At 56.9% G+C, this 17,006-nt stretch overlaps 7 protein-coding genes across 10 annotated transcripts; all 7 read right to left on the bottom strand.

Annotated features, from left to right (window-relative positions):
* Window positions 1-193: 193 nt before the first annotated feature.
* Window positions 194-1,544, bottom strand: ABB37_02280 (putative mitochondrial TFIIF-stimulated CTD phosphatase; the record flags this gene model as incomplete). 3 transcript variants are annotated; one of them, XM_015799190.1, is made up of 1 exon in its annotated part: window positions 194-1,544. In XM_015799190.1, exon 1 carries the CDS (start codon window positions 1,406-1,408, stop codon window positions 194-196), a length of 1,215 nt encoding a protein of 404 aa, XP_015662668.1. In that variant the 5' UTR covers window positions 1,409-1,544. The 3 variants fall into 3 exon arrangements, with proteins under 3 accessions (XP_015662668.1, XP_015662669.1, XP_015662670.1); XM_015799191.1 differs by having other exon boundaries at window positions 194-1,538; XM_015799192.1 differs by having other exon boundaries at window positions 194-1,486.
* Window positions 1,545-2,152: 608 nt separating this feature from the next.
* ABB37_02279 (hypothetical protein) lies at window positions 2,153-2,761 on the bottom strand (the record flags this gene model as incomplete). The annotated part of the gene is made up of 1 exon (XM_015799189.1): window positions 2,153-2,761. Exon 1 carries the CDS (start codon window positions 2,639-2,641, stop codon window positions 2,153-2,155), a length of 489 nt encoding a protein of 162 aa, XP_015662667.1. The 5' UTR covers window positions 2,642-2,761.
* Window positions 2,762-3,390: 629 nt separating this feature from the next.
* Window positions 3,391-4,375, bottom strand: ABB37_02278 (hypothetical protein; the record flags this gene model as incomplete). Its single annotated transcript, XM_015799188.1, has 1 exon — window positions 3,391-4,375. Exon 1 carries the CDS (start codon window positions 4,114-4,116, stop codon window positions 3,391-3,393), a length of 726 nt encoding a protein of 241 aa, XP_015662666.1. The 5' UTR covers window positions 4,117-4,375.
* A 988-nt stretch (window positions 4,376-5,363) lies between these two features.
* Window positions 5,364-6,722, bottom strand: ABB37_02277 (putative dual specificity protein phosphatase; the record flags this gene model as incomplete). 2 transcript variants are annotated; one of them, XM_015799186.1, is made up of 1 exon in its annotated part: window positions 5,364-6,722. In XM_015799186.1, exon 1 carries the CDS (start codon window positions 6,444-6,446, stop codon window positions 5,364-5,366), a length of 1,083 nt encoding a protein of 360 aa, XP_015662664.1. In that variant the 5' UTR covers window positions 6,447-6,722. The 2 variants fall into 2 exon arrangements, with proteins under 2 accessions (XP_015662664.1, XP_015662665.1); XM_015799187.1 differs by having other exon boundaries at window positions 5,364-6,519.
* Window positions 6,723-7,302: 580 nt separating this feature from the next.
* ABB37_02276 (putative mitochondrial Ribosomal protein L11) lies at window positions 7,303-8,450 on the bottom strand (the record flags this gene model as incomplete). Its single annotated transcript, XM_015799185.1, has 1 exon — window positions 7,303-8,450. Exon 1 carries the CDS (start codon window positions 8,335-8,337, stop codon window positions 7,303-7,305), a length of 1,035 nt encoding a protein of 344 aa, XP_015662663.1. The 5' UTR covers window positions 8,338-8,450.
* A 503-nt stretch (window positions 8,451-8,953) lies between these two features.
* ABB37_02275 (hypothetical protein) lies at window positions 8,954-15,559 on the bottom strand (the record flags this gene model as incomplete). Its single annotated transcript, XM_015799184.1, has 1 exon — window positions 8,954-15,559. The coding sequence occupies one exon, from the start codon at window positions 15,557-15,559 to the stop codon at window positions 8,954-8,956; it is 6,606 nt and encodes a 2,201-aa protein (XP_015662662.1).
* A 657-nt stretch (window positions 15,560-16,216) lies between these two features.
* ABB37_02274 (hypothetical protein) lies at window positions 16,217-16,712 on the bottom strand (the record flags this gene model as incomplete). The annotated part of the gene is made up of 1 exon (XM_015799183.1): window positions 16,217-16,712. The coding sequence occupies exon 1, from the start codon at window positions 16,487-16,489 to the stop codon at window positions 16,217-16,219; it is 273 nt and encodes a 90-aa protein (XP_015662661.1). The 5' UTR covers window positions 16,490-16,712.
* Between the last annotated feature and the right edge of the window lie 294 nt (window positions 16,713-17,006).

Here is a 17,006-nt window from a genome sequence, read left to right as displayed (position 1 = left end):
AACCCCCAACGACCTGTGATCAGCGGCCGTATTTTAAGACTACGCTGCTGTAGTTCTCTCCTCCTTTCCTCTTCTGCTGTTTACGGGTACTATTTTTGGCGCGCATTAAAGGCTCTCAACTCAACGAACGAATATCTCCTACGGCAACAGAGAAGAAAAAGGGAAAGCAAGATAAAGAGGGACGGTCGTCCACCTAACTCGACGTGTTGGTGCGCTTCGCCTTCATCTTGTCTCCGATAAAGTAAAAAACGCCGCGAGCAATTTCGTCCGGCAGCTGGCGAATGGCCAGGTGACAGGGGATCTCCTTAATCTCGGGGTTGCGCACCTTCGCGTTCGCCAAGTACTCCGGCACCGGCATCCCGGACGTTTCCAGATCTTCGATGATGTTTTTAATCGTGCGCAACGCGTGATCATTAGCAGGATGGTCTTGACCGGTGTCCATGTACTCGCCACGGATGAAGTCATCGACGAGGATGGCATTCGCGTTGCAATTGCGCACGCTCAGCGGGCGATTCTCGATGATGATTGTGTCTTCCAGCGGGCGCTTCAGCCACAGCACGTTCTTCTCGTAGTAGTTGTCCTTCGAGAACCACTCCTTGTCCCGTGTGATGTACTGTGTCACACGTACGCCGCTGGGGTCGATGATGCCGAGAACCTGCCGCATATACCGCTCGCTGCACGCCGCCCACAGCACCACCTCGGCGTCGATGGAGGTCAGGTAGTCCAAGAGCTCTGCGAGGTACGGGCGCGGGACGAGCCCGGCCTTCAGGCGGAACGCCTTATCCCCGTACGACAACAGCGTCTCATCGACGTCAAGCACAACGGTAAGGCGACTGCGGTAATTCTTCTTGCGCGGTCCGAGCAGTCCGTTCTGTGCACGTTGCGCCGTTTGCATTTGCCACAACTTCGCCCCGGCCGCCATCACCATAACCACCACCGTGAAGACGTAGTAACGCACACCACGGTCGGCCAGCATGCGGTGCCAGTACTCGCGAAACCGCTTTGCGCCGTAGAAGCAATCATCCGTGTACCCCTCCCACGCGTTCTCCTTGTTCGCGTACATGTGCATCGCCTGCTGCTGTCCCGCGCTGCCCGCCGTGCCGAGGGGGCCGGCCGCCGCCTCGGCGTACGACTTCTTCTTCCGCCCGGCACCCGCCGACGCCACGGAGGAAGAATCCGGCGAAGAGGAAGAGGAGGGCTCCGCCACCCTACGGCCACCCGCCGACACGGCGTAGTGCGACTGACGGTGGCGGGTGGTGCGCTGGAAAAGATCGCGGGGAGCGCTGCCGGAGTGTCCGAAGTCTGGCTGGGTGCCGGTGGTCTCCCCCGTCCGGTCTGGCTTGCCGTAGGGCGACCACCACACCCGCGACGACGGTGCCGCGAGTAGGATGAAGGACCGTCGATACATCACACCACTACGTATATAGCGATAAAACTGCAGCCAGTGTATTATATCAACGTCCAGTACAAACTACACGGACAGACTTTCAACACAAAACAAAAAGGATGAGTTCGATCGGCGGCGTTTTAGCACGCCTACCACTACAGTGTACCGCGCGTGAGGCAGGGTGAAGTAAAGGAGACGGGAGAAAACGGCCCGTTGGACGAGGTACGAGAGGAAGGAAGTGCGAAACGGCTGCTGACGCAGAAATAAGCAAGGAATCACTTTGCGCGATCGTCAATGACAGAGAAACACGAAAACAACAACAATAATATGAGTTGTAGCAATAACCGGAATTTTCATTTCCTTTTTTCATCTGCGAGTAAAACACACCAGCGACACGGCGCTGTTAGGATAAATGGGCGAACAACTGCAGATGCCGCCACTTGGATGCAAACTACCATTCGTTATTTTCTATCTCGTTGATTACTCCAACGTTGTTCGACACGCAAACTAACGTGCACATTGATGAAGCGGAACTAAGAAAGATGGCAGCAGCAAAAGGAATATATATTCACGATCTGAACCATCCCAACACGGGAAACGGAAGTCTGTAGTCTTCAAAAGAGGGAAAAAGAAATCTTGATTCGCCCTCACCGCAAAGTCAGTTGTGGTTTCATCCACGTTCCCGCCACTTGCCTGACGCCCCTTCCTAAACGGATTCCGGTGCGAGACGCGGTGAGGCGGATGAAGACGCCACCGCCGCCGTTCTCACTTGCGTCTCGGGGCCTTCGCAGCACCGCCGCTCCGCTTGCGAGCAGCGTTGGCGGCGCGCGATCGCCTCCACCAGCGGTAAGACAGGAGCACCGTGGTAATGTTCACCACGTAGATGGAGCAGCACACAACACACAAATCGCGCAGCACGACGGTGAGGACGAAAGCGAGGCACACGGTGACAAGGAGACTTGGCGCGCTCGTCAGCAGCATCAACGTTGGGTTCCAGCAGCACAGCATCTCGGCGAAGTAGTACATCATCCCCACGAGCGCGTTGGAGGTCTTTGGGAGGCCGAAGAACTGCGTGGCGGACCCGAACTCGGAGGAGAACACCTTTGTGCACGAAAAAGGACCGATGTCGCAGTACGCGCGGTACGGGACGCCGAGTTGCCTGGCGCGATCGGCGTGCACTTCTACGGTGTACGCGTAGCTAGAAAGGAGAAAGCCGATGAGGCAGACGCCCACAAGTGCGAGGTTGAACTTCATCTAGCTGTTTAATACAGAGAAGTATACACGAAAGCAATGTACCCTGTCAACGATAAATATACGATGGTTTAAAAAGGGAAAAAGACAGAAAGAAGAGCTAAATCGTTGACCGATGGTGCTGAGGGGGCAACGCAACGCAACGCAAACGCAAACGCAAACGCAAACGAGGGAGAAAAGGCGAAAGGAGACAGTGACGGAAGCTGTAAAAAGCTTATGAGAGTGATAATCCCCCCAAAAGTCGTGCATTTCGTCCAGGCACGGCATAATTGCGGCACCTAAAAGGAGAAGGGACGAAAAGGACGTTGCATATGAAAGAGGATGCTCCTGAAGCGCACTGTAAAGGACAGCAAGCGTGTGGGTGCGTCGATGCGTCACGTGAAAATTGGAAAAAGTTTACGTATTGTAGCCGCGTTTTATTGGCTGTCTTTCTTAACGACTGTTGCCATGTTGATGACAACGCCCGTTGATTACATCACACAGATTACAAACAAAATTGAATACAAACAGTGTTGGCAACATCAACCACATCCAATGAAACGAGAGAGAGAAATCAGAAAGGTGTTGGTTGCATCGCAGACACCGTGCCTCTCAGGTCGTCCATGTCATTCACCCCTCCGTTCACCTCTTCCAAGGTCGTTGCTGTGGTCGCACGGCCTCCTTGGCCAAGGAACCGGCCCGCATGAAGGATAGTTTGCGAAAACGCACGACAACAGAATTCCTCCTCTGTCTTCTCGCTCCCAGCACCACTCCTAGTGTTCCGTTTCCATCTGCAGGGTGCGTGCGATTCGCTCCCGCAGCAGATCCGCATCTAACGTGCCATCCTCCGACGTGCACCCGTCGAAGCCGAGAATGCGATCGACGCAGACGTCGTTCAAGAAGAGCAGACAGCACGGCAGCGTCGACACGTGCAGACGCTCCACCAAGAAAGGCGAGCGCTCCGCGTCGATCTTGACAAACCGAACCGCCAGCATCGACTGCGACAACTCAGAAAGGCGTCTGTCCATCACTTTGCACGTCTCGAAGTCTTTGTGGTAGAAGTGGACGCACACCCGATCGCTGCCGCCCTTCTCCCGCACCACGACGTTGAAGAAGTCGTCTTGTGCGATCTCGCGGTACTCGCCGTGCTGCTTACTGCGGTACTCCGCGTTTTTTTCCTGTGTCGCCTTCAGGTGCTGCATGCGCATCCGACGCAGTGCCATTAGCTCATCGTCCTCGTCGTCGTCCGCCAACTCCGCCGCGTTGCCGCGCTCCACCTGCTCCATTGCTTTCTCGGTAGAAGGGTCGTACACAGGGACGCCGTTGTCGCGCGGCGCCTCTGCTACGGCGCGTCGGTGGGTCGGGATGACGTCGTTCATGTCGCGGCTTTGGCGGTATGCCTTCGTGTTCATCTGTTCGATGGTGGAGGTGAGGTTCTCGTTGGCCTTGAGGTTGCTGGCCTCGTTCACCACACCGCTCGACTTGCCTGAGCCTAACATCTTCTCGCTTTCCTATTGCACGAATAAATATATATATGTATTAGAAATAAAGGAAGACGCGTCAGGGATCTGTCAGGCAGAAGAAAAATTAACAGCGGTTTTTCGTTTCTCTCCTTAAAGCCGTTTCTCGCTCTCGCTCTGTCGGGGTAAGATAACGGGGGTGAGGTATGTATATTCACGTATTCAATGAAGCGACTAGTCGAATGCGCCTCCAGTGGTGCAGTTCAGCTGGCAGTAAGGAAGGAGAAGTGTTCTAGCTTTGCGCAGCGTTACAGTGAATTGAAAAAATCACGCAGGTAGCGGCAGAGCCGCGGAGAGATCAAGAGACGATAGAGGAAGAGAAAGCAAGAAAATAATATGCACGTAGACAGGAAAGTCTTAAATGTGCATCGCAGAGTCGCTGCAAGTTAATGAAGGATAATGACCTCAGCGAGGGAGGCGAAACATGCTCTCAGAAAAAGAAAAAAAAACACGAGGCAACGTACGTCTCCTTTCTTCCCTCGGTACTAACTCAAGATTCTTTTTGCTGTTTGTCTGGTGACGGTAGTATGCATCCGTATAATAGAAGAGAAACACGGTTTGTGAGAATGTTTTCACATTGTTTCCTTGACGGCTTGTCGGAAACCTGTGGCGAATGCCGTTACGGAATGTTGGGCACCAACGCAGAGTCAAGCGGGAATCACAAAAGAAAAAATGAGAGAAGAAAAAGAAGCATGTAAGCCACCAGGGCGACTCATTACCATCTCTTCCAATAACCGGAGAGCGTCATCCACATCGTCCTTCTCGCCATAACGTCAACTCGACACATAACAAATGAATTGCTTCACCGGGGCGACGGAGGAGGGGAAACAAAGCGAGCTTCCTTTGTCGCAACAGATAAAAAAGAAGAAGAAACATAGAAGTACAAATGCGGAAATGTATGAATTACTACGTAGTATATATAAACCGCCAATGGAAACCGGAAAAAAAATTGTAACGCTTTCAATAATCAAAAGTAGTGAAGAAGACAGCCAAGACCAACCCTTGGGTGCTTGAATATTGTACACGGCAATCTACACCAGTATGTTGCTTCTCTCTACCCTCTCGGCGCTCACTCCCTTTGGCGATCTTCTTCAGCTGCACGACCAGCACTGTCATCGTAAAGCAGCTGTGCACATGCTCTGTTGCCAAAGACGTCTATGTGTGTGGACGACGGTGCGCTATCGGTGGTGCTGCAGCACGGATTGAGCATTCGCAAGCTTCCCTTCCTACTTGGAATTGACCGCCGCGGCCGCCTGCATGAACCCCTCATTCGTCAGCTTGCCACGCTCGCTCGCTGACACCTCATCCACTTGGAGACTCTTTCCGTACAGGTGCAGCTGCTCGCGAAAGCCCACGTTGGGCGACGCGGCGTAGCGGTGGTGCTGCACGAGCTGAATGGCCGCCGTCGAGCTGATGTGCAGCTTCTTCATAAGGTACGAGGCCACGATCGTCGGGGCACGTGAAATGCCCGCACCACAGTGCACCAACACGTTTCCATGACTCCGCACTAGCGCGTTTTCAATGAACTCGAAGGCCTGCGCGAAGTGCGGCTGCATCCGGTACGTCGGCGTGTCCGCGGCGGGGATCTGAAAGTACATGAAGTTGGTGGGGAAGAAGGGCTTTGTATCGATGCAGCAGCACACGTGTGTGATGCCGTAGTGCTCTAGCAACGCAAGGTTACTCGCTTGGTGCCACGACCCGCACCACAGTCCAGGTACAATCTGCTGCATCTCGTTGCTGTTCGATACATTGGTCTTGGCCACGTTCTGCTTCGGTCCAAAAGTGGTGGTCGTCGTACTGTGCATAAAAGTCGTGCTATCGCTTTCAACCATGTCGTCCTCCGTGTGCGCAAAGACGTCGCTGCAGAGCGCTGTCGTGGCGTCCGCATCTTTTAATTCGTTGCACAACTCTTCCAGAAGACTCTGCACACGCTGCCGCGCCATCGCGAGACCGTTTTGATCGATGGGCGACGTCGTCGCCATCCGTCGATAGTTCTCGAGGGGTTCATGCAGCACCGCTGGAATGCGGATTCGATTGCCCACCGCGGCGCTCGTGCCCATCAGCGAAGGCTTCGCCGTGGTCAGAGACGCCGGAGTGACTTCGGTGGCAGACGAGGGGGCGAGACCCTGTTGCGTCGACTCGGCAATAGAAGTCTGCTCCGTCGCCACCGTTAACGTGGCCAGCTGGGGATTGGCGGAGATGAAGCGCAGGATGCGGAAAAACGTGTTGACATCCACCACCGCGACATCGGCTTTGGGGCGGTAGGTGAGTCCGCAGCGAGAAACGCACGCAGCTTTTGGCTGTGACATTTGCAGTATCTTATTCAGCCAACTCTAGAAGTGTTGTCACCGACGGGTGAAAACGTTCGTTGCGTGCGGCGCTGCGCGCACACAATGGTGTTTAAGGGAAACAAAGAGTACGACGGAAGTGAAGTTGCGGAAGAAAAGAAAACAAAGAGTTTGTAGGGCCGTCGTTGCGGCGGGCAGAAACACGCGCCAATGAAATCGTTGTGGTCCTCCTCCCTCACATGTGTGTGTTTTTTTTTGTTGTTTCCAGCAATCGAAGTGTCCGCCTCCCATTCCACTATTTGGAAAAAAAAGGGAGCAACGTGCATGGCGGTGAGAGAGATGGAGAAACGATATACGGCATATTTCAGTGAAGAGTACATTCATTGCGGCGTGCCCTCCGCTAAAGGTCCGCCGTTGGTCGTCGGCGTCTACTCGCATCGTCTTCTTCGTTTTTTTTTTCTAAAAGCCAGATTTGTGTAAAGAAGCGAAAGTCCTTCGCGTCACAAGTAAAGAAACCCCAACAAAATACTTCATCGCCGGCATCAGGAAAGGAAAATCGGAGCTACGAAGGATCTAAGAGGGGGGTAAGGAGAGCAGAAGCACAAGCAAAAGCGTTGCCGTGCTTCTCTGCCGGCCTGAGACGCAACTTCTCGCTCAATCGATCGCTCTCGCACGCTCTCACCTCTGTGGCCTTCCTTTACTCCTCTGCGCCTTCGCCCTCCTTCACCCAGTCTGTCTTGGGGTACAACACACCAACAAAACACGCTTCCACAACAGCACAAGGCAAAAAGACGCACATCTGGTGCGAATGCGCACTACCAGATCGACAGAACGGCAAAGCCTCCCTTTTTTTGCGACCTCTCTTCGTGTTTGCGCCTTACTGCTGCGGCCCATCACGAGTCCAGTACCCCTGCGCTTGAACCTCCGCGTCCGACCGGCCAAGCTCGCGCTGGCGCTCCGCTTCTGGCAGGCGGTAGTTCAAAAACACCACTCGCATCTCCTCCGGTGTCATATCTTTAAACCAGCCACGCGCATTCACGTAGCGCCGCGCCATCTCGCGATTGCGGATGTCCTGCATATAGAGGCTCTTCGGGTGCGACGACTTCCACAGCGCGTGCAGTACATCGGCGTCTTGCAGACCTTCCTCCAACTGCGCGTTGCTCAGCGGTGCCATGTTGAGCCGGTGCAGCCGCTCAATCAGCGGTGCGGCTGCCAACTCCTTCGACTTCAGCGCCTCGTACTGCGCCATGTGCACCTTGCGGTACTTCTCCCCCTCCTCCAGGTACTGCTTCTCCGTCATCCCCTTCACCGGGGAGCTGTGGGCAGTGTCGACGCCGATGATCGCAATGCCCATGCGGCGTGCCTGGCCGACAATGCGCCGCACGCGCACCTCGATCGGCGGGTACTCCATCTTCCCCCACGACATCTGCTTCATTTTGGCGATCTCGTAGCACATTTCTAAGGTTACGTAGGCACAGTAGTGGCCCCGCAGCACGACGGAGCCGGTCTCGCCGCGCTTCTTGCGCACCGCACGCATCAGGAACCACGCCGTCGGAGGCGGCTCAATGCGGAAGATGTACGACTTGTCAAAGTACACCTGAATGCGCACCACCAACTCGATATCATCCTTGAAATGCGGCTTCGTGCGGTCGTTAAACGCCTTGGCGAAGTCCATTGCCTTCAGGCCGAGCTTGGAGAATTCTTGCCCCACCGGCGGCCCCGTTGCCGCCTTGCCGGCCTTAATGAAGAAGCGCCAGTTGTGCAGCACCGACTTGTTAGGGAAGGGCGGCACGGCAAAGATGTCCTTCGCTTTTGCCTCGATGTTTGGATCTAAGAAGCGGTTACTGCCGGGTTCGATGCTCACCGTCTTGGGCCGTGCCTTGAGACACCACAGCGCGCTCCGTCGAAGCATCTTCGCGAAGTGCCGGTCCTTCAATCTTGCCTGTTTTCACCCTGAACTGTTTTCCCCCCTCGTTCTGCACTATCAAGCAGTGAAAGGTGCGGTGCTCAAATGGTGAGTGTACTACGCGGGCAGAGAATATATATAGTTGAAGGGTAGAATAATTGAGACCGACGGTGCAGCAGAGAAGGAAATGGAAAGAGAGAGAAGGAGGAGTTCGAAACGAGCAACGTTCTACGCACTTGGTGCCGCTGGTGCCGCGATCCTTCAAGAAGAGGTTCGTGGTTGTCGCCGCTGTGGTCGACAAACGCCGCTTCGTTCGTGGGGCCACAAGGAAGGACACAAGAGACGCCGATCGTTGTGTCGGTGCACGAGGTGAGATGCACCACCGAAACGACGCCATTTCATTCTCTACGGGTAGTTGTAGAAAGCCAAATTGAAAAGCAAGTGTTTCGACCTGTGACGAAGTACAAGAGGCAAATACACCCAAATACACGAAGCCTCTGCAGCCTCGGCAACAACATCATCAGCACGCCGTAAGATGGTTGGACACGACGCTCCTTCTGCACTTCGTTGCAGTCCCCATGACGGCGCCGAACACAGACACTGGCGCACGTCACCGTCGCCACTACAGCGCCGAGCACTGCCGTCCCGGCATGTGGTTCCGCAGACAGTGCTCGCACCGTACACAGCCATGCAGTATGGACGAGCGCGACAGCTTCATGTCCTGCAGGTACCTCCACTTCGTCTCCGTGTCGATGTGGTCAAGCTCGTGCGGACGCAGGAGGCGGCAGAGTCGGCGCAGCGTGGCAAACCCAACTTCATCACACACGGTGCTGCGGTTCACAACGTCTATCAAGTCGAGCGCGGCGAGGAGGAGGCGACGGGTCCACGCGTCCTCCAGACAGAGGGGGACCGTCGGCGGAGAAGGAGAAGGTCGTCGTCGCGCCGTTACTGCAGCCACCTCGGAGACGCGCAGCTCAACGAGACCGCAAATGCCTTCGAGTACCTCGCACACCTCCATCATCGCGGAGTGCACGGTGCCCGCCGTGTCCGACAGCACCGCCACACGCGGCTCCGACGAGCACAGCTGCTCCGCCGAGGCCACATCGCAGCCACACCACGGCAGCAGCGCATCATGCCGGCGGGCGACCTCCTCCTCCGTTTGCAGCGTGCATCTGGCGGCATCCCCCTCTGCTTTTACGTCAATGGACTCTTTTGCAGAACTCACCTTAGAGCTGCTGCTGCTGCAAGTGAACAGCTGCACGGCGGAGAGCACGTGCCTCGAAAACCAAGCCCAGTCCATAAGCGGCGTTCCTCCGCGACTGGAAGACGACTCATAGGAGTTTGTATGGTCCACGTGCGAGCTTGAGCTTTTCGCGACTCCACTGCCGCTTCTGCCTTTTCTTTCCGCCTGCAACGCCAGCGCCTGTTGCACGCTCTGCGCGAGCGACCGCAGCAGCAACCGAAGCGCCAACGCCTCTTCACCAGGGAGAAGGCCGCGGGGAGTGGCGGAGCTCGATGAGTCTGCCGCGGAGGCTTCTGCCTTGAAGGCGACGCACGACGGACCCCAGGAGCAATGGCCGCATTTCTTGCACATGTGTACCCAAAAGAGCGGCCGCAGGGGTGTCGGCGGCGGACAAGGCAGCGTCGATGATGACGACGACGTCGGCGCTGAGCCTTCTTCTTCCTGCTCGAGAGCTCCGCAGCACGCACACGCAGGCGTGGCGGCAGATGCAACTCGTGCGCGATGCAACACCCGCACAGGACGTGCAGCTGAGTCGCTTAGAGAAGACGTCGTCGGCGCACCGACGAGCGGGTTGGTCAGGAGCGGCGCAGCTCGTGGCAATATAAGCGCCCCCACAACGGCGTGAGCAGGTGAAAGCGGGACCTTCTTGTCTGCGTTGCCCGCCTTCCGCCAGCAGAGACGGTCGTGGAAGGGGTTAAAGACCTCCGCGCGGCGACGGGGTGTGTGGCACGCTGCACAACGCACAAGCAACGCACTCCCCCTTTCACCAAGCTCGCCGGTGTGCTGCGCCACATCCGTGCAGTTCAAATGCAGGCAGCCATCCCGCAGGCATATCCAGTGCTCGGTGCGTGCGAGCAGCAGCAGCGGTGCGCTTGCGCTGGCGGTGTTCTGTGATGCAAGAGATGCTGTGGAGCCTGTGCCCTCCGGCTCGCTTCGCGCACCACCCGTCACCGTTACCGCGTGTGTCACCTGTGTCAGCCAGTACTGCCACTGCGTGGATATCGTTTGCCGCAATGATGCCGGCCACGACTGCGCCGCTCCGCATTTCCAGCAACGGTGCGTACCCACGCGATTTAGTGCCCGACACCCGCCGCAGCGCTGCATCGACCACGGAACGGTGATAAAAGGAACCGCCGCGTTGGGTCCCAACTCCAGCTGCCTTATGTCATCCAGCAAAGAAGAAGACGCATTTGTGCTTGGGCTGGCGGAGGCGGAGTCTGATGCGTGAGGCAGCGCACTTGCTAAGCCGCCAGCAGGTCGCCCAGCACCGCACAGGCTGCAATGAGTGCGAGCCCACGGATTCAGCGACACGGCGCACTCACCGCACCACCACAGCGTCGGCAATCGCAGCGGACCACAAGTACCACTCCCCCTCTCCCCGCCTTCGACGGGCAACGCAGGCATCGCTGCACCGCTCTGCGCCGATGTCGTCGTCGATGCGGCTGACGCAGCGGTGAAGACGCGCTGTACGCGTTCGTGCAACGCCCCACAACGCTCGCACCACGGCAGCAGGCGGCCCTCCATCGTCTTGGGCACATGACCGCAGCAACCACACGGCTGCGACACGGCAGAAACGGCGGCGTGCGTTGTCGTGTCTGTCGCCGGCGCCGGCCGACCGCAGCCACGGCAGAAAAAGACATGCTGTGCCTCGTTCACGGTGCGGCAGTGCGCACACGACCACGGCCGCAGCGGCACCACACATAGCACATGCGGAGAGTCGCGGAAAAGCCTTGCCGGCCGTCCGCTGCCTATCACGGTGGCCGCTCCCACAGGCGTTTGCTCACCGCGCGACGCAGACGGGGTGAGGGGTGTGCTTTGCGTTTCGGTGCGCTGATCTTGATCTACCGCTTCGGGAGAGCTGTTCAAGGATGCGCTGTTCGCGTCCTCCATTGACTGCGGTATGTCAAATGCAGGAACTTCCTGGGGAGTTCGGCGGATGGCTTCCCCGTTGCGCGTTGGTGCATTCGCGCCTGTTAGCGCAACGAGCACCGTGCCGCACACCTCACAGCTCAAACCGTGCGACGCCCGGTATCCGGCCGAAGATGTGAAAAAACCGCACGAGCGGCACTGCAGGAGCGACGTGGCGAGCGTGTGGCACCGCCTGCACTCACTGGTGTAACGACCATTCCATAAGTAGCACGTTATGCACTGCCAGGGCTGGTGCTGCGTGCCGTCTGCGGATACACGGCGATGCAGCGCTACCTGTACCCGGTCGAGAACGTGCTGCAGCCCGCCCACCTTACCCCTTCCATTATCCTCGCTCAGTAGCTCCGCGAGGTTCTCTAGCGCAATGCGTGGCATCAGTCGCAGCGTGTCCTGCGTGTAACGCTCCGTGAAGTCCGCGTTCCACCAACGCGTGCATTCGCTGTTGTCCTCAGCAATGGCCGCATCGGGGGTGCAGACAGGGTACGCCCTCTGCAGCTCGTCATTTCGTAGATCTGTGCGTCCGGCGTATCGAAAGAGGTGGCGCAGCATCCACTGAACCGTCAGTGCAGCCCGTTCTTCGTGACCACTGCGACTTGCCGTGCCGGAGATGGCAGAGGCGTCCGCAGTGGAGGAGAGGGCGAGGGTTGTGGCAGTCATGATGCTCCACTCGTGCAGCAGCCGCGTCAAGAGCAACCGGGCAACGGGCACGTGTGGATAGCCGTACAGGAGCCGCAGTGAGACCTCACGCAGGTAGCGATCCGTCGTCGACAGCCTTGGCGAGCAAAGCGAAGTAGAGCTCCGCGCGGTGCTGACTTGGCTTCCTCGTCGACGGCACAGATAGGGCGCTACGCACGAGACCCACAACTCCACTGTCTTGCCCAGCAACCCACGCGCCGGCTGCTCCGCAAGGTGACAGCGAAGTGCGTAGGTGCAGAGCACGGCGGCTTTACGAAGCTGCTCGTCCGATGGCGCACCGAAAGCGTTCTTGGTGAGCGGCAACGCCTCCGTAAGCCCTTGAATGACGGCGTGCAAGCACATCGGGAGGGGCACTGGAAGCGACGCGGAATGGGTGTAGAGGGAGTGGACCTGCGCGCGCAGCTCAGCCGGCAGTGGTGCATCGACTTCGTTTTCGCTGACAGATGCGCTGTCTTTGGTTGTATTTTCTTGCGCAGCTCTTGGCTCCCGTGAAGCATCGGCGAGCGCGTCGTCGAGAGACGGCAGCGTCGCAGCGAATGGGGAAGACGTGGAAGGTAACTCATGCTTCTGCTCCTCCTCCTGCTGTTGCTCGCAGTGTTGCTGCGCCACGAGAGCGGAGGCGGCGCCTTGCATCGCCTCTAACAGCAGCTGACGCATGGCGACCGCACTCGATGACAGAAGGGACGCGGCGGACGACGAGCCCCGTCCTGCTGCAGGGGAGGTCTCGAGCAGCGACTGGAGCACCTCAACGGCGACTTCGTAGTGTCCACATTGCAGCAGCGCGCGGCCAACCTCCCAGCTCGCCCCCATGCCTGGATAGGACTGATATAGCTTGCAGATCATCTCTGCTTCGCCCCATCGAGCGAGCACCTTGGCACTGAGTCGCAGGCTTTCGCGCAGCTTCTCAACAAGTGTGGCACGAGTACGGGGGGTGAGGCTGCTCAGCAGTACCTGTGTACGTGCGGAGGAGAGCGCGTACGAGCCTGTCCGTACATTTACGTCTGGACGAGCCACGAAGGACGCCGCTGACTCAGGCCTTTTGATGTGCGTTTTTTTCTGTGATGGCTTCTCCAGAGTGCGCAGGTGCTGGAGGCACTCCTGTTGAAGCCATGCTAGCTGCTGCAGCGCCGACGGCTTGTCCAGCGCCGCAACGTCCACGGCGTGTTCGCTGACGTGGCCAACTGTGATTAAGGTGTAGGCGTCGAGCAACGCAACCTCGCGCCACAGCATGGCACCTGCTTGATGTGCCTGTTGACAGTAAGAAGCAATCGGGTGGTGGTGGTGGTGGCTGTTGCGGTGGTGCTTCTGGTTGTGCCCCGCGTACACGCCCATCAACTCACCGGTCAGCACTCGATGCCGCCGGTGCGCCGCTGCCAGCATTTCATTTCTCATCGGCGCTTCAAGCTTCCCGTGGTTTCGGGGTGTCGTCAACGCCTTTTTCGATACTTTTGCGTCATCCGCAGCGGGAGAAGTACGCCCTCCGCTGCCCTCATCTTGTCGGGGTTCGCCTTCACGATGCTGCGGATATCCGCTCACCAGCAAATGAAGCTCCAGGAGAGGGACGAGACGACGATGACGTTGCAAAGAGCTCGTCATGCGACGAAGCGAAACGTACGAGCCGATTGCGTGAAACTGCAAGTCCTGCAGCAGCGTCGCAGTGGAAGTCGACGGCGCGTGGTGTTGGCGCTGTGGCTTTGTGTTTGAAGGAGGAGTAGTGCCGGTACGTCCTCCCGCGTGTTGGCGCTCCTCCTCAGTATTTCGAGAAAGGACGATGGACATCAACATCGCAGCCGCCTGCGCCCCACTCCGACTTATCTCGCGCATCACCACCTTCCAGTATGGCCGCAGGCTACCATCTCTCGAATCCTTTTCCACTTCTTGCCGACCCGGTTGGCCTCGTTCCGCAAGCCAAGACCACAGCTGGTCATCACCCCCTGCGAAAGGAGTAGTGGTATTCGCAGACTTCAACGGCACTGCGTTTCCTGAGCAAGCGGGCGCCGCCTCATTCCTTTCTCGATCGAGCACGCGTTGCCACGGCCCGAACATCCCTGCTGACGTGTCCTTCAGAATCGCAGGTCTCGGAGAGGCCGTGGAGGATGGCCCGCCGCTGGATGCAGAGGAGAGATAAAGCAGTTCGTTGGCTTGGGTGGCGCAGACGCGATCTGCCGCGGCGGTCATCCACGCACTTGCAGCCGGCCAATCCACGTTGTCCTCCGCGCCGGAAAGCGCAACGGCGTAGCGGTGCAGAAGCCAGGGGACACAGCTGCACCAATTAAACAGCGGCTCAGACGAAGATGGCCCATCGCAAGCAGAGCTTTTGACGGAGTTGCCTTTCGGAAGTCGTTCTGAACTTTCGTCTTGTATTTTACCGACGGCTGCGATGAGCGTCGCCACGGGCACGGGTGCACCAGCGGCGGCAGACGTCTGCAACACGTGTGCGAGATACGCCAGCGGCTGCGCGTCGCTCTCGTGCGGAGCCCGAAGTGCAGCTAAGGATGCAACGACGCGTGTGCATTCCTGAAAGAAGAGCTGAGCCTCGCCGTGGGTGCTGAAGTCGACGCGGTGACTACTTTTCGATGCACGCGACGGCGAGGCGGACTGACCTTGCGCCGGCACTGATGATGTTTGCCATGTTCTCCCGCTGCTACCGTCTCCGCCCAAAAGCACGTGATAAAGTCGCTCGGCGAGAGTCAGTTGAGACAGCACTTGTTGCACAACGTCTAACTGCAGCGGCTGCACCCACGTCTGCTCTGCATCCGTCGGGAGGGGAATGAGCTGCACGGGTATTCGAGTTTCTCTGCTCTTGAGACTGCTACTGCTGCGCACTCGATGCGATGCACGTTGCGTTGCTGAAACCTGTAACTTGCTGTCCCTCTGAGAGCTTCTCGGGCCAAGTCGGTGTTGACGTTGATGGTGCGACACCAGCAAATTGCCGAGAGAATGAACCTCACTGCGAAGCTGCCTCAGCATCATCCGTTGCTGTGCAGCGTGGAGCGGTGCTACGCTCCTCAACGCAGAGGAGGAGATCAAACGGGTGTGACGAGCGCTATGATTTTGTGCTGTCATCGAATCAACGGGATGTGCAGACATTAAAGAAGCTCGAAGCTGCAGCTGGAGAAGGTTGAAGAGGTGCGATGCCACCGCCGCTCCTCCACTCTCTACCTGATCGACGTGGACAATAGAGGGGGCGGACGAAATGACCAGTGCAGGCGCATCCCTATTCGGCGCCTCTGCGTCACAGAGAAGAGCCGAGGGTGACGAAGGAGTAGAAATATGAGGACTCCAGACACGGCTTGTCAGCGGCCGCCGCACCTGACGACTGGAGTGGGCAATGGATGCCGTTAGTGCATGTGGCTTCCACATTCCGTAAAGTCCATCTGCTCAGGAAATGAAAATAAAAACCGCCGCTTCTTGAAAGAAAGAGAACACCAAAAAGAAGCAGCGGTTGAGTACCTCAATTATGATCACTAGTATGCTCAACTGTCTCCCTAATAGACGTTAAAAGGGGAAAAAACTAGCTTCGGCTGGAATTGGTTTTGAAAGCCGTGAGCAGTAAATGCGATATTCGCTCTTCTCTAATGTGGTTGGTACGCAACATTTACCAGCAGGTAAACACGATGAGGTCAACATTCTTGTAAAAGGAGAGAAAAGGAGAGAAGAAAGCGGAACGAAACGAAGCGAAGAATGGCATCACGCTACACGCGCCAGGAGCGTCATCGACCCGCAACAGCCACAAAAAAAAAAACAGAAACCGTTGAAAATGCAGAGAGTTTAGAGGCGTGAAGAAATCAGTAATGACTGCCTCGTGTATGTATGTGTTGTCAATGAAGATGCCGTAACGTAGCATGGGATATTGAATTTTTTTCTTTTCTTTTACGAGAGTGATTAGTGTCTTCGCGATGGAAGAAGCACGCAGCAGTGCGAATTCAGGAAATCGGAGACTGCGCCATGACTCCAGCTTCAGTGAAGGCCGCTCAAGAGACGCCCCAACGCGAATCTGTGAGGAAAGCGAGAGGAACGTCACGGTTGCTCCTTTGCGCCGGCACCAGCGCTCTCCTTCGCAATAGCGTCCACCACGTCTTGTACGCGAATGGCTCGATTGTTCACAACGCGCAGTCGCTCCACCGGTTCAAAGAAGGGAAAGAGGATGTCGCGGTAAAGCATCTCAAGTGTGCGCTGCAACTCCTCCGCACGGGCGGCAGAGGCGGAGGAAAACACGTTCGTCCTCCCAGCATTTGGCGAAGTGCTCGCCTGGTCGTCCACCTGCGTTGAGGTCTGCAATGCGGAAAACATATTCACGAAGCACCAGCAAAAAAAGGGAAATATAACTGCATATAATGAATTCAAAACGGGAGAAACGGGCCTCCTGAAAGCATGTGCTGGAACGCCTGAAAGAAGAAAAAAATCTCCGCTTCCAGCAGTGAGCACGGTACGCCGTTGTATTATATTAACAGGAAGAGCCTTCGCTGCGGTCTCCTCGTGCGATGTGACAGGGGGACAAACTGTTAAACCGACTTGCGTGTGACGTCCGAAGCGAAGGCACGGGAGATTTAAAAAAAGAGGAGGAGAAGATACGGGGATGCGCGTAAACTGTATACCTGCGTTCAGGTTTGTGGCTGCCTTCAGAGGCCCCTCATCGAAGTGGTTCACGGCCAAACGTAGCATCGCTTACGACGCCAACATCAATCGGGCAGAAACTGCAAGTTTGAGTTCCATCCTCTCCTTTCCTCCCCTTCATCTTCTTTAGAGAGAGAGCTGAGTTTTACTGCTTCGTTAGGGTCTCCTTTAACTTTTTTCAGTTCTCGTTTGT

Source organism: Leptomonas pyrrhocoris, assembly GCF_001293395.1.
Source record: "Leptomonas pyrrhocoris isolate H10 chromosome Unknown, whole genome shotgun sequence".
In the NCBI taxonomy this organism is placed as follows: Eukaryota; Euglenozoa; class Kinetoplastea; order Trypanosomatida; family Trypanosomatidae; genus Leptomonas; species Leptomonas pyrrhocoris.
Note: the sequence above shows the minus strand (reverse complement) of the source record. Positions and strands in the feature narration are given on the sequence as shown.